General features: G+C 42.7%; 1 protein-coding gene across 4 annotated transcripts in view; it reads left to right on the top strand.

The window, feature by feature from the left end:
- Positions 1-6,787: 6,787 nt before the first annotated feature.
- The window catches only part of TMTC1 (transmembrane O-mannosyltransferase targeting cadherins 1), a 275,746-nt gene continuing 268,941 nt past the window's right edge, over positions 6,788-13,592 (top strand). For all 4 annotated transcript variants that reach the window (XM_053226105.1, XM_053226103.1, XM_015074929.3 and 1 more), the window contains exon 1: positions 6,788-7,246. In XM_053226105.1, the coding sequence (XP_053082080.1) occupies positions 6,939-7,246 (308 nt within the window). In that variant the 5' untranslated portion in view covers positions 6,788-6,938. The remainder of the gene's footprint in view (positions 7,247-13,592) is intronic.

The raw sequence follows: 13,592 nt of genomic DNA, 5'->3' as shown, positions 1-13,592 counted from the left end.
CCCTCTCTTCTTTCTTTCTTTCTTTCTTTCTTTCTTTCTTTCTTTCTTTCTCTTTTTCTTTCTTTCTTCCTCCCTCCCTCTCTCTTTCTTTCTTTCTTTCTTTCTTTCTCCCTCCCTCCCTTTCTTTCTTTCTTTCTTTCTTTCTTTTTCTTTTTCTTTCTTTTTTCCTCCCTCCCTCCCACTCTTTCTTTCTTTCTTTCTTTCTTTCTTTCTTTCTTTCTTTCTTTCTCTTTTTCTTTCTTTCTTCCTCCCTCCCTCTTTCTTTCTTTCTTTCTTTCTTTCTTTCTTTCTTCCTTCCTTCTTCTTCCTCCTTCTTCCTTCTTCTTTCTTTCTTTCTTCTTTCTTTCTTTCTTTCTTTCTTTCTTGTAAGCTTCAGTGGATCCTGCAATAATTCACTTGTAGCCCCTTGGATTGTCTCACATATGGAAAAATAGGCCAAGAAATAAGACTTAGCAGCACAGTGAGAAAAGATAGGAGAGTGTTATTTCTCAAGGGAAATTATTTATCTCCAGATATAATCTTTACTTTTTGACAAAGAAAAACTAGCATGGTAGGTTCTCCAATTTCTTTAATAATACAGGATGCAGGCAATGTCATTGGCTTTTGGCAGGTATTTTATTAGGTTCCTTATGCCCCGAGTGTACTAATTTTGGCTGTCCCCAGACTTTATTTTTTTTTAAATTTTTTTTTCAACGTTTATTTATTTTTGGGACAGAGAGAGACAGAGCATGAACGGGCAAGGGGCAGAGAGAGAGGGAGACACAGAATCGGAAACAGGCTCCAGGCTCTGAGCTGTCAGCACAGAGCCCGACACGGGGCTCAAACCCACAGACCGCGAGATCATGACCTGAGCCGAAGTCGGATGCTTAACCGACTGCGCCACCCAGGCGCCCCATGTCCCCAGACTTTATAAGGAAAGGTGGGGAATGAACCTCAGGACCATCTGTGAGGTGGGGAATTTCTTACCAAAATAATTTTTATATTTCAATAAAACAGAGAAATGTGACACAAATATATTAAAACAAAGTATTGTTGTATGGCATAGGACAAAAAACAATATTGATGACTAATATTTTATGTAGACCAACCAAGCATTCATATTTTTCTCATTATTCTTTCTTTTTAAAATAGTCATTTTTTAAAAGTTTTTATTTATTTTAAGAGAGAGAGCGCACAGGAGGGGCAGAGAAAGAGAATCCCAAACAGCACAGAGTCTGACACTGGGCTCGGACTCATGAACTGTGAGATCATGACCTGATCCGAAACCAAGAGTTGGACAATGAACTGACTGAGCCATCCAGGCACCCCAAAAATAGTCCTTAGTTTTGAGCTTCATCATCTACAAACTGACAATCACACATGAGTTTCTGAAGTTAACTCCTCAGGTGCATTTATGCAGTGGCTCTAGGTTTTTAAGGTTTCCTTTATTCCTTCTTCCCTCTCTCCCAATCTATCATCCCCCTTCCCTTCCCTTCCCACCCCTCCCCTCCCCTTCCCTTCTCCTCCCTCCTTTCCTCCTTCCCTCCCTTCCATCCTTCCTTCCTTCCTTCCTTCCTTCCTTCCTTCCTTCCTTCCTTTCTTCATTTTAGCTTAGTTTTGTTTTACTTTTGTAGCCTTTCCCGAAGACTTTAAATAGGGAAAAAGAAGGAAGTTTAATATAATAGCTTTGAGGATGCCTATTGTTTCTTCCATTCTTCTTGGAGGATAGCTATCCAGTTAAGAGAAAAAAATTTTGTATTACAGAAAAATTTAAAAGCAGAAAAATAGTATTAAGGAGCATTTAGACACAGTCTTCATAAGAATGACCCCACATCTGACACTAATTGCAAGTTTAGGGGGTTCGCCAAACCACCCTGTGTTGATAATCTTCTGGAACGATTTAATGAATTCACTGAAAGCTGTTATACTCACAGTTAAGGATTATTACAGAAAAAGGATACAGATGAAAATCAGCCAAGGAAAGAAGTGCCCAGGGCAGAGTCCAGGAGAAGTACCAAACACAAAATGGCCATTGTCTTCTCTCCATGAAGTCAAGGACATGTCTCTGTCCTGGCATTAATGTGTGATAATATGCCCAGAGTATTGTCAGCCAGCAAAACTCACCTGGGCCCTTGGTGTCCAGAGTTTTCATTGGGGCTCATCACATACTGCCTGCATGACTGACTTTAGTTGTCAGCCTCTCCCAGAGGTCAGGCTAAAATCCCCAGAAATCAGAGCTGATATCGTGCGACCCAAAGTTCCTGCCATAAACTACATTGTTAGACTGTACTGTGGCCAAAGCCCTAGGCAAAACAAAGATACTCCTGTCAGTCAGGAAATACTAGGGGCCTAAAGATTATCTCCCAGTAGCCCAGGCAAAGGCCAGGCCTCTCTTCAGGTAAGGCTAATTCTTCACTATACAAGTATAGTGATCCCTTGGCCTCTGCCCATACTGATCACTCAAATTCCAAATTACGATGCTAATAATTTTCTTATTTCATCTGAGAGTGTGCCAGAGTCAACTCATATCCATTCACAAAAACTGGTTGTTAGGTATTTAGGAGTTTTGTTAAGTTGGTTGTTAAACACAGCTGTTATAAAAAATTGTGTTCTATAAACATACAATTATATAAATTAGATTAAAAACAAAGATAAATGTTCAAAACTCATCACTTTCTAATTATTATATTTTACTGTTACTATGCTCCTGATTGTATTCATATCTACTGTATCTGTCTGGTGAGAATTATGTAGAATGTTAGACTTCTATGCCACTGAATGACGTCTGCATTCATTCAGTGATGTCACTTGTTGCTTGGGTAGCATGAAATTGACCATACTAAGAATCTTTACAGCATGAAATTCAGTAAATGCTATGAATCAGGATTTTGTTTTGATACTTTTTAATTTTGAGAAGGATCTTTCTGTTGATCCAACTGTTACTAGAACTGTTAGGAGTATTTATAGGTTGTGACAACATTAGGATAAATTTCTGAGAAATTATTTCAAAATATAAGTCATAGTGTGTCTAGAGCTGATGAATCTGATGGGATAATTTATCTAAAAAAGTTTTAACTCTTCATACAAATCAGTTTGTTGTAAGCCTGAATTTAATTTTAAATGTAAATTGATACAGCATTGTAGTGGGGTTTTTTTCCTGACATATCCTATACATTGTGGAGGTTGTACAAGAAACTAAGAGTGCCTTTTTCATTTGTATATAATTAAAGTGTAAAACCAAAATATATGTAATTAAAATTTCATTCATATGAAAATACTTTTTTTCTGTTGAATACACTAATCTTAAAATGTAATGTCTGTTTCTAAGACTGGGTATTTGCTTTGTGATGGTGCAGCAGTTTTCAAAACTGGAGATTCTGAACTCTTTGAAGAAGTCTAGTGAGTACTTGATATGCTTTATTTTAATGTACATATGCATGCTTTTATCTTCTAGTAATTCGCTGACAAAGTTTATTGCCTGAGAGACAGCAAGTGCAAGATCACAGATAATTTTTGATATTCTTTCATTTTAATTCTGGGCAGAATTCACAGAGATACATTCCGGGGATGGGAGTGGAGGCCAGTTTACCTCCCTGAGGAGCCCCTCCTCTCTCCAGGGGCTGCTATTTCTGCTGCCACCATTTGCTGCTACCAGCGTGGGCCAAGTCTGGGCACAGCCACCCCTCAGACCACATGGCACCCCAGACTGTCCACATGTGTCCTCCCTGGTGCTGGCCAGCTTCTTAAAGTGCATGTTGCCTGTCCTACCATAGGCCCAGGGGGTGGTTGGGTAAGTATATGTAATTTTCTTGCTCTTTTTTTTCTATTTTTCAGGATTTTCTTCAGGAACAGGTAATAGTTTAATTATACCACAAAAAATTATTTTTAACATAAATTACATTATCAACTTTTTCTGAATTTATGCTTTTGTAACATTGCATTTGTCCCTTTATATAGGGTGTACCTGAACGGGGTGTATATTAGGCTGAAAAAGCACACTGGGCAGTAATTTGAAATGTGTTTTATTAAAATACCTACTTGTCCTTGATTTATTTTTAGTTTGTCCTAATTTTTTTAAGGACTTTGGTCCACTTTAATTTACATGAGTGACTTAATCTGTATGAGTCTCAGGGAGGCACTTCTGTAATAAGTTATGTTTTAAATTGCACCGAGTGGACAAAAGGTGTCTTAGAAGGTAGTATTGCTCTGAGTAAAATAATCAGTGACTAAGTAACAAGAATTTAATCTCATTTCCTTTGGGCCCCTTTATTAGCCAAGATGAGTGCTTTACACCTTAAGAGAGGAGCAGAGGATGATGGACTGGCATATTAATGTAAACCTTTCTCTGACATCACCACCACTTTCACACTGTTTTCCTGTAACACAAAACAATATTGAATTAGGAAGTGATGGGGCAGCAGAGGAACTATTTGGTTTTAAAAACTATTTACTTTCTGGTTCGTGCTTGAGAAGACTTTTGAGGTGTCTCGGTATTTTAAAGTGAATTAATCCCAAATTTATCATCCAAAATAAATCGAGTAGAGATGCCATTGAATGTAGAGGAAAACTTAAGGAAACTAGGCTCAGAGAGCTGGAATCCCACTTAGAGGTTTCCTTTATCTCTTCTCCATTGCCTTTTTGGAATCCAGCTCTGGTCCTTCTCCATTTCTCTCCATTGTCATGGAACTCTGATAGCTCTTTTCATCTAAAAAGGAAAACAACTTAGAGAAGAAGGGGATGGGCAGGGCTGTATTCCTACAAGGGCAATTTAAGGGTGGTGTGAGGGAGAAAAGGTCAGCTCTCTCTAAAAATCTATTATTGGTCACTCTTTGGGATTAAGACATTGTCTAAAGAAAGCCTCTATTAACTATAGGTAAGGATTGATACATTGGCTATATAATTTCAGCAAAGGCATTTCAGCAACGGCAACTAGTCAGCTGTTAACTTAGAAAGTTAGACCTTACGGTGTTGATCTTACACACGCATTCCACACAGGCACACTTTGAACAACTTTCCTTATGGAGCCTAGTATTTAACACATTGTACCACAAAGTATCCTCTTAAAGTATTTCTATTAAACTGATGGGCAGGCAAAGAGGAGATGGCTGTGGTGGGTTCTCTGCTGGAGACGGTGGATTCAGGTGTATGGGAGGTCTGGCTGTTGAAGCTCTCAGAGGTCAAACAATTTTGACTTGAGGATAAAAACATCAATGCTCGGGTTTTTCAGTTTCATTTTGCAGTCACTAATTTTCAAGTCACCAAAAAGCAAAGTGAAATGGATGAAATGAATCTTGATTTGGAATATGTTTGTCTTAATTCGCTGAATTTTCAACTGCTCAGACGCATCTTGAAATTTAAAAAATAATAAATTGGTGTAGTAAAGAGTCATGCAAATGCTCAGTTAGTATAAGAACAATTTATGCCTTCTATTTTACCTTTTTTTTTTTTTTTTTAAGATCAATGAAACTTTTAAGAATTTCTGGAGGCTGGGTATATTTGGCAAATTTTGTATTTTAAGTTTTCCTCTTTGGATGTGTCAAATTCCAGGTAATTTCAATAACATACAGAAATGGAAGTTAATGATGGGCCTCAAAGAGTTAACAGATTTTTCAAAGGAGAAATTCTAGGAATCATCATTTTGGGATACCTAATTTATTAACGTATTATAATTAGTATTTTTTTTAAAAAAAGAAAACAACTTTTCAAAAAAACAGGGAGATTGGGGGTCAAAGCCAGAGGTCTTAACGTTTTAATTTTTTCCCCCACGTTTCTTGTTTTTCAAGTGGTACTGACTTATCAGGAAAAGTTCAAACACACCCACAGCCCAGGAAATAATCAGACTCAAGTGATCCACTTAGGTGGGAAGAAAAAGTAATATGCTCTGCATCTCCTGGATCGTCTTAAGAGTTTCAGTAAGAAATAAAACGAGGAGAAATGTTTCACAAACCAACTTAGCCCCCAGACGCAAACCCCAAGTCGAACCTGGGACTTTTCCTAAGTGCGAGCTGAGCAACTGGCGGGCGGCAAAGAGAAACAGCCCTTGGCGCCCCTGAACAGACTGCGCGGGGCGAGCAGGAAGCCCTCGGCCAGAAGACCCTTTCTCTTGGTTTCGGGAAGGTGCTTCGGGCAGCTCCGTCTCCCCCACGGCCTCCTCCACGCGGAGGCTGCAGGCGCCGGGCGCAGGCAGGTGGGGGACAGAAAGGCCCGGGGAAAGGGGCGGACAGGGCGGCGGGACGCGAGCACGGGCGCCGGGCGGGAGAGCGTGTCTCCGGGCGCCGCCGCCGCCGCTGTTGTCCGGGGTGCTGAAAGCCGGGAACTTGCCGGGAAGCGGCGGCCACTTTTCCCTCTCTCGGAGCGCAGGGTGGGGGGGTTTCGGGGTGCGCACCTGCTAAACCCGCCCTGGCCCTGGGCCCGGAGGTGCCCACAGACGAGGCCCTCCCCAACCTCGTTGGTAGGGGGGAGGGGGAGGGTGCATGCTTGGGGGGCGGCCCGGAGCGCCAGGCAGGACCCCGGTGCCCCTTCTCCGCCTCTCGGGCGCCCCAGCGCCGCGACCCCGCTCCACCTGCGTGCGAACTCTCGCGGCCGGGGACGCGGGCGCCCGGGGCTGAGTGTGGAGACGAGCCGGGCGGGGGTGGGGGGTACAGGGGTGGGGGGGCGGCTCTAGTCCGGGGATGGAGAGGGGGGGCGGGTGGAGGCGAGAGCGAGCGGGGCATGCGCAGTGGGGCGGAGGAGGTGGCGATGGCCGGGGGAGGCGGGGGGACTGCTGTTTATTTGCAGCTGGGCCAACTCGGCGGCGCAGGCGGCGGCGGAGCGCGGGGCGCCAGCGGCGGGTCCAGCTGCCGCCGCACCATGCCCGAGCCCACCTCCGGGCAGCCGCGGCGCGCCGCCGGGGCCCCGGCCGGGGAGGATGCCAGACGCCCGGGAGCTGCCAGGGCAGCGGTGGTGGCGGCGGCGGCGCGATGGTAGTGACAGGCTGTGCCCGAGGCGGCGGCGGCGGCGGGGACCGCGCGCCCTCCCGGCGGCGGGGCCGCGGACTCGCGCCGGCCGGGGCCGCGGCGCTGCTGGCCGGGGCGAGCTGCCTGTGCTACGGCCGCTCCCTGCAGGGCGAGTTCGTGCACGACGACGTGTGGGCGATCGTGAACAACCCCGACGTGCGGCCCGGCGCCCCCCTCCGCTGGGGCATCTTCACCAACGACTTCTGGGGCAAGGGCATGGCCGAGAACACCAGCCACAAGTCCTACCGACCGCTCTGCGTCCTCACCTTCAAGTGAGTCCCTCACCTCGCGCCTGCAGCCGCCGCAGTTTCTCCTCACCCCCCAGCCCGAGCTGGGCGAAGTTGCGGGACCCGCGTGGGGGGCGCTCCTTTCTTGCGGCGCCTTCCCCTCCACGCCTCCCTCCTGTCCTCCCGTCCACGCCACTCTGCTCCGCGGTGCCAGACCCCGCTTCTCCGGGCTCCCGGGGCGGTTCGGGAGGCGCGGGCTGGGAGTTGGGATCGAGTTTCTCAAGAGTCTGTGCTCTCAGCGGGCTGGTCTGTCGGGCAAGGACTTGGCGCGGGGCTGGTAGAGCTGCTCCCGCACCCCACCCCTGCCGGACAGTGGTCAAGTGCGACGGTGCGGGCCCAGCGAGTTCCGGACTGGGGGGCTGTAGTGGGAATGCTTCCAAGTTGGGAATTTCTCAGAGGCTCTTGGGCAGCTTCGCTGATGGAGACAGAGGATCAGTCCCTTTGGGGTCGGGTTCGGAGAAGAGGCGAGAGCTGTGAGCTGCCAGGGCTGCTTGGGTTTTGGGGAGGCGCAGAGGAGGGATCAGAGGCTCTACCCCGACCTGCAGCCTTTGGTTGCTCTCCAAGCCTTTCCAATCTGCTGGTCTGCGGAAGGGCTCGAGATTTAGATTTTAAAAGATGCAAAGCAAAGGAATGCAGAAGCGTGGGATCCTCTGGGGATCCTGGTGTCCCAGTCGAAATAGTTTTCGTTTCACAACCTGAGTCATGATTCAGCATTTCTGGTGTGAATAAAGTGTAAAGGGAGCCGAGAGAACGCCAGGTTTTTGTAGGGTGGAGTATTTTCTTGAATTTAAAAGAGGGCTTGCTTCAGATGGATGGGGAGGAGGGCTTTGTATGAGTACTATCTCCTACACCATGAGCTTGACTCAACCCCTTATAATTTGGCTCAGTGTTTAAGCTTAACAGTGTGTCGGACAAAAACTTGAAATAATATTGGTTCGGTATCATCAGTGTTTTAAGCCTTTTCCAGTGGGTGTAATATGAACCCGTCTTTATGGTAGTGGTCATCCGAGACGGGATAGGCAGCTTGAAAAGCCTGCTTCTGGCCAGGAGGCCAAGGTCTCTTGACAGGTGGCTCAGATGACTTAGAAAAGGAAACCATAGCAGTTGGCAGTAATTCATGGGCTTTTGACTTAATTTTTCCATTGAAAGTTCAGGGTTTTAAAGAGAGTGAGGAAATTGCACATTTGAATCTGGAGAGAATATTTTATAAACATTTGTCCGCTTAGGAAGCAGTTTTGGTGTTCCGCTGAAAGATAACGTCAGCTACTGAGAGAGTTGCTCCGTACTTTCAGTTTTCTAAATGTTTCTTAAAATCTCCTTAGATGACACAAATATATATGTTTACATTCTAGATTGACCTGCTTTTTCATTTATTACAGTGAGGGTTGGTGGTTAATTTAAGGTGTGAAAGCTCACAGCATGAGATGTGCTGGGCTTGTAACAGCTATGGAGACCGGCTTGATTTGAGCATTTTCCATTTTAAAAGGTCAGGGCCAAAAGCCTGTGCCCACTTGGTGGAGAGTGGGGAAGATGTTTTCACTTCTTGACTTTCTAAAATGTTTTTTTCATTCATGCAGGAAATGGCAAGGACAGAAAAGAGAGGAGTGGGGGAAGGAAGTAGACAATGAAGCAAGGCCATTGATGAAGAGGAATGGTAGCAAAGGTTTGGGGGAACAGGGGTAGAGAAAGGAGAGTTGGGAGGGCCAGGGCCAAATCCTCACTGTGTACTCTTTGGTCACAAAATGCAGATTGGTGTCTAATGCCATTGTTCTTTGTATATTGCATCTATTTTGTTTTTGTTTTTGAGAAGGTTGAGTTGCAAATCTAGAAAGCAACACAGCACTAATTGGAAAGGGGTAGATGTCTCTTCAAAGAGAAAGTTCATCTTTCTGTGCTCACAGGTGTGGATTTAAATAGGACCTAGAAGCTGTCTCCATACTGCATCTTCTGCAATAGCTTAAAGAGGGGCACGTATAAGAGCTGGCATCGATGATGTTAGACCCACCCAACTCTAAAGATTGTTGCAAGCAAGGACAGAGAATCGCATTTATTAACTATTCAGTGTGAACCAAACATTGGCCTAAGCACTTTACACAGATTGTTTTTTTTTTTTTAATTTTTTTTTAACGTTTTATTTATTTTTGAGACAGGGAGAGACAGAGCATGAACAGGGGAGGGTCAGAGAGAGGGAGACACAGAATCTGAAACAGGCTCCAGGCTCCGAGCTGTCAGCACAGAGCCCGACGCGGGGCTCGAACTCACGGACCGCGAGATCATGACCTGAGCTGAAGTCGGCCGCTTAACTGACTGAGCCACCCAGGAGCCCCTACACAGATTATGTTTTTATGATTTTTATTTTAGGTAGTTGGTGAAAATAAAGTGGCTTGTTAAATATACATACAAACTATCTTAATTATATCTTAAGGTAGGAATGTTTGAATAAAAATCTTTGAGAATTCAAAACGATTTTTTATTTTTATTGTAAGAAGTCATAAGATTTGCCATGTACAATTTTTAAGAGCTTGATAAGATATTATTAACTATAGGCACAGTGATTTACAACAGATCTCTGGCACTCATTTCTCTTGCATAACTGGAACTATAGACCTGCAGAACAGCAACACTCCAGGGCTCCATTCCCCCTGCCCTTGGTAGCCATAATTCTATTCTCTGTATTTCTGTGATTTTGACTATTTTAGATACCTTATATAAGTATAATCATGCAGTATTTGTCCTGTGACTGGCTTATTTTACTTAGCATAATGTCCTCCAGGTCCAGCCATGTTGTTGCATATGACAAGATTTCCTTCTTTTTAAAGGCTGCATAATACTTCATTGCATGTATATACAATTAAAAAAATTTTTTAGGGGCGCCTGGGTGGCTCAGTTGGTTGGGCGTCCGACTTCGGCCCAGGTCACGATCTCATGGTCCGGGAGTTCAAGCCCTGCATCGGGCTCTGGGCTGATGGCTCGGAGCCTGGAGCCTGCTTCTGATTCTGTGTCTCCCTCTCTCTCTGCCCCTCCCCCGTTCATGCTCTGTCTCTGTCTCAAAAATAAATAAACAAAAAAAAATTTTTTTTAATGTTTATTTTTTTGAGAGTGAGAGACAGAGTGAGAGTGGAGGAGGGTCAGAGAGAGAGGGAGGCACAGAATCTGAAGCAGGACCCAGGCTCTGAGCTGTCAGCACAGAGCCCACGCGGGGTTCGTACCCAAGAGATCATGCCCTAAGCCGAAGTCAGAGGCTTAACTAACTGAGCCACCCAGGTGCCCCTATACCACTTTTTTTTTAATCCATTCATCTGATGATGGCCAGCCAGATTGTGTCCATACCTTAGTTTTTATGAATAATGCTGCAGTGAACTTGGGAGTGCATATATCTCAAGATCATGATTTCAATTCTTTTGGATTTATAACCAGGGGTAGGATTGCTGGATTCTAAGATAAGTGTATTTTTAACTTTTTGAGGAATCTGTATACTGTTCACCATAGGAACTACACCTTTTACATTCCCACCAGTAATGTACAGTGGTTCCAGTTACTCTACATCCTTGCTAACATTTGTCATCTTTTTTTTTTCTTCATAAAATCCAACCTAGTTAATTGGTGTGAGTTAGGTGATAACTCATTGTGGTTTTGATTTGCATTTCCCTCATGATTACTGGTGTGAAGCATCTTTTCATGGACTTGTTGGCCATTTGTATATCTTGTTTTTAAAGTATAATTGACATGCAATGTCCTATTAGTAGTCATGTGATGTTTTTATACATTATAAAATGGTCCTCACTATAAGTCTAGTTATCATCTGTCACTATACAAATTTATTACAATATGATTGGCTAGATTCCCTAGGCTGTACATGAGATCTCCATGACATATTTCTTTTATAACCGGAAGTTTGTACTTCTTAATCCCCTCCACCTATTTTACCTGCCCCCCAACCCCCAATCAAGCCAGCCCCCCTCTGGTAATCAATCATTTGTTTCCTGTATCTGTGAGTCTGTTTCTATTTTGTTCTCTTTTGTTTGCTTGATTGTTTTCTTTTTTAAATTTTGCTTGTAAATGAAATCATGGTATTCATCTTTCTTTGCTTGACATATTTCACTTAGGATAATACCTTCTAGGTCCATCCATGTTTTCACAAATGGTAAGATTTCATTCTTTTTTATGGCCAAGTCTTTTTTGGGGAAATGTCTTTTCAAGCCCTTTGCCCATTTTTTTTCATCAGATTATTTGTTCATTTGTTTTGTTTTGTTTTGTTTTACCTTGAGTTGTATGAGTTTCTTATGTATTTGGGATATTAATAATATATTAGATACATGGTTTGCAAATATTTTCTCCTGTTCTGTGGGTTGCCTTTCTACTCTGTTGATTGCTTCCTTTGCTGTGCAGAGGTTTTTTAGTTTGATAGTCCCAGTTACCTAATTTCTTTTTATTGCCTTTACTGTTGGTGTCATGTTTAAAAAATCATTGCTAAGCCTTAATATCATGAAGTTTTGCCCCTGTTTTTCTTCTGGGAGTTTTACAATTTCAGGTCTTACATTAAAAATTTTAATACATTTCAAGTTGAATTTTGTCTATGATGTAAGATAAAGGTCCAGGCTTATTCTTTTGTATGCAGATATCCAGTTTTCCCAGGACCATTTGTTGGAGGGACTATCCTTTCCCCATTGTGTATACTTGGCCTTTATGTTGAAGATCCTTTGACCATATATGTGTAGGTTAATTTCTGGCCTCTCTATTCTTTTCCATTGGTTAGTATGTTTCTTTTTTTTGTTTTTAATTTTTTTTAATGTTTATTTATTTTTGAGACTGAGAGAGACAGAGCACGAATGGAGGAGGGGCAGAGAGAGAGGGAGACACAGAATTGGAAGCAGGCTCCAGGCTCTGAGCCATCAGCCCAGAGCCCAACGCGGGGCTCGAACTCACGGACCGTGAGATTGTGACCTGAGCTGAAGTCGGACGCTTAACCGACTGAGCCACCCAGGTGCCCCTAGTATGTTTCTTTTAATGCCAGTACTATACTGTTTTAATTACTGTAGCTTTGTAATATAGTTTGAAATTAGGAAGTGTGATGCTTCCAAGCTTTGTTCTTTCTTAAAATTGTCTTGTGTATTTGGGGTCTTGTGCAGTTACAAATGAATTTTTTTTTCTATTTCAGTAAAAAAAGCCACTAGGATATTATTGGAATACATTGGAATACATTGGCTATAGAATACACTGACTATGGACTACATTGGAATGTATGGAATACATTGGAATGCATTGACTATAGATGGCTTTGAGTAGTATGGACTTTTTAACAGTATTAAGTCTTCTGATCTGTAAACATGAGACGTCTTTCTGTTTATTTGTGTCTTTAATTTCTTTCATTAGTGACTTAGGGTTTTAATTATACAAGTTTTTCATCTCTATTTTTAGTGCTATTTTATTCTTTTGGATGCTATTATAAATGGAATTGCTTTCTTAATTTTGGATAGTTCATAATTATATAGAAATGCAGCTGATTTTTTAACTGAAATATAGTTGATACAAATGCAGCTGATTCTTGTACATTGATTTGTGTCTTGCAACTTTACTGACTTTGAGTATTCTAACAGTTTTTTATTTTGGGGGGAATCTTTAGGGCTGTTTAACGCAAAGGATTGTGTCATCTGCAAACATAGTTTTACTTTTTTTTTTTTTCCAAATGTAAATGCCTTTTATTTCTTTTTCTTGTCTAATTGCTCTGGGTAGAGTCCTAAATAGAAATGCAGTAGTGGACATCCTTGTCTTGCTCTTGATCTTAGAGAAAAACCTTTCAGTTTTTCACTGTTGAGTATGATGTTAATTGTGGACTTTTTATATATGACCTTTATTATATTGAGGTAAATTCTTTCTAAACCTAGTTTTGGGAATTTTTACCATGAAAGGGTGTTGAATTTTGTGAGATGTGTTTCTTGCATTTATAGACACGATCATGTAATTTAGCCTCCGTTTTGTTATGTGGTAAATAACATTAGTTGAATTTTGCATGTTGAACTATTCTTGCATCCTAGGGATAAAACTCACTTGATTATGGTGCATGTTCCTTTTAATGTGCTGTTGAATTCAGTTTGCTAGTATTTTGTTTAAGACTTTCCCGTCTGTGTTTATCATGAAAGTTGGCCTGTGGTTTCATTTTCTTATAGTGTCTTTGCCTTAAAAACAAACAAACAAACAAAACAAAACAAAACAAAACCTTTAATTTTGAGGGGCGCCTGGGTGGCTCAGTCATTTAAGTGTCCAACTTTGGCTCAGGTCATGATCTCACAGCTTGTGAGTTTGAGCCCCGCATCAGGCTCTGTGCTGACAG

Source organism: Acinonyx jubatus, chromosome B4 (genome assembly GCF_027475565.1).
Source record: "Acinonyx jubatus isolate Ajub_Pintada_27869175 chromosome B4, VMU_Ajub_asm_v1.0, whole genome shotgun sequence".
In the NCBI taxonomy this organism is placed as follows: domain Eukaryota; kingdom Metazoa; phylum Chordata; class Mammalia; order Carnivora; family Felidae; genus Acinonyx; species Acinonyx jubatus.
Note: the sequence above shows the minus strand (reverse complement) of the source record. Positions and strands in the feature narration are given on the sequence as shown.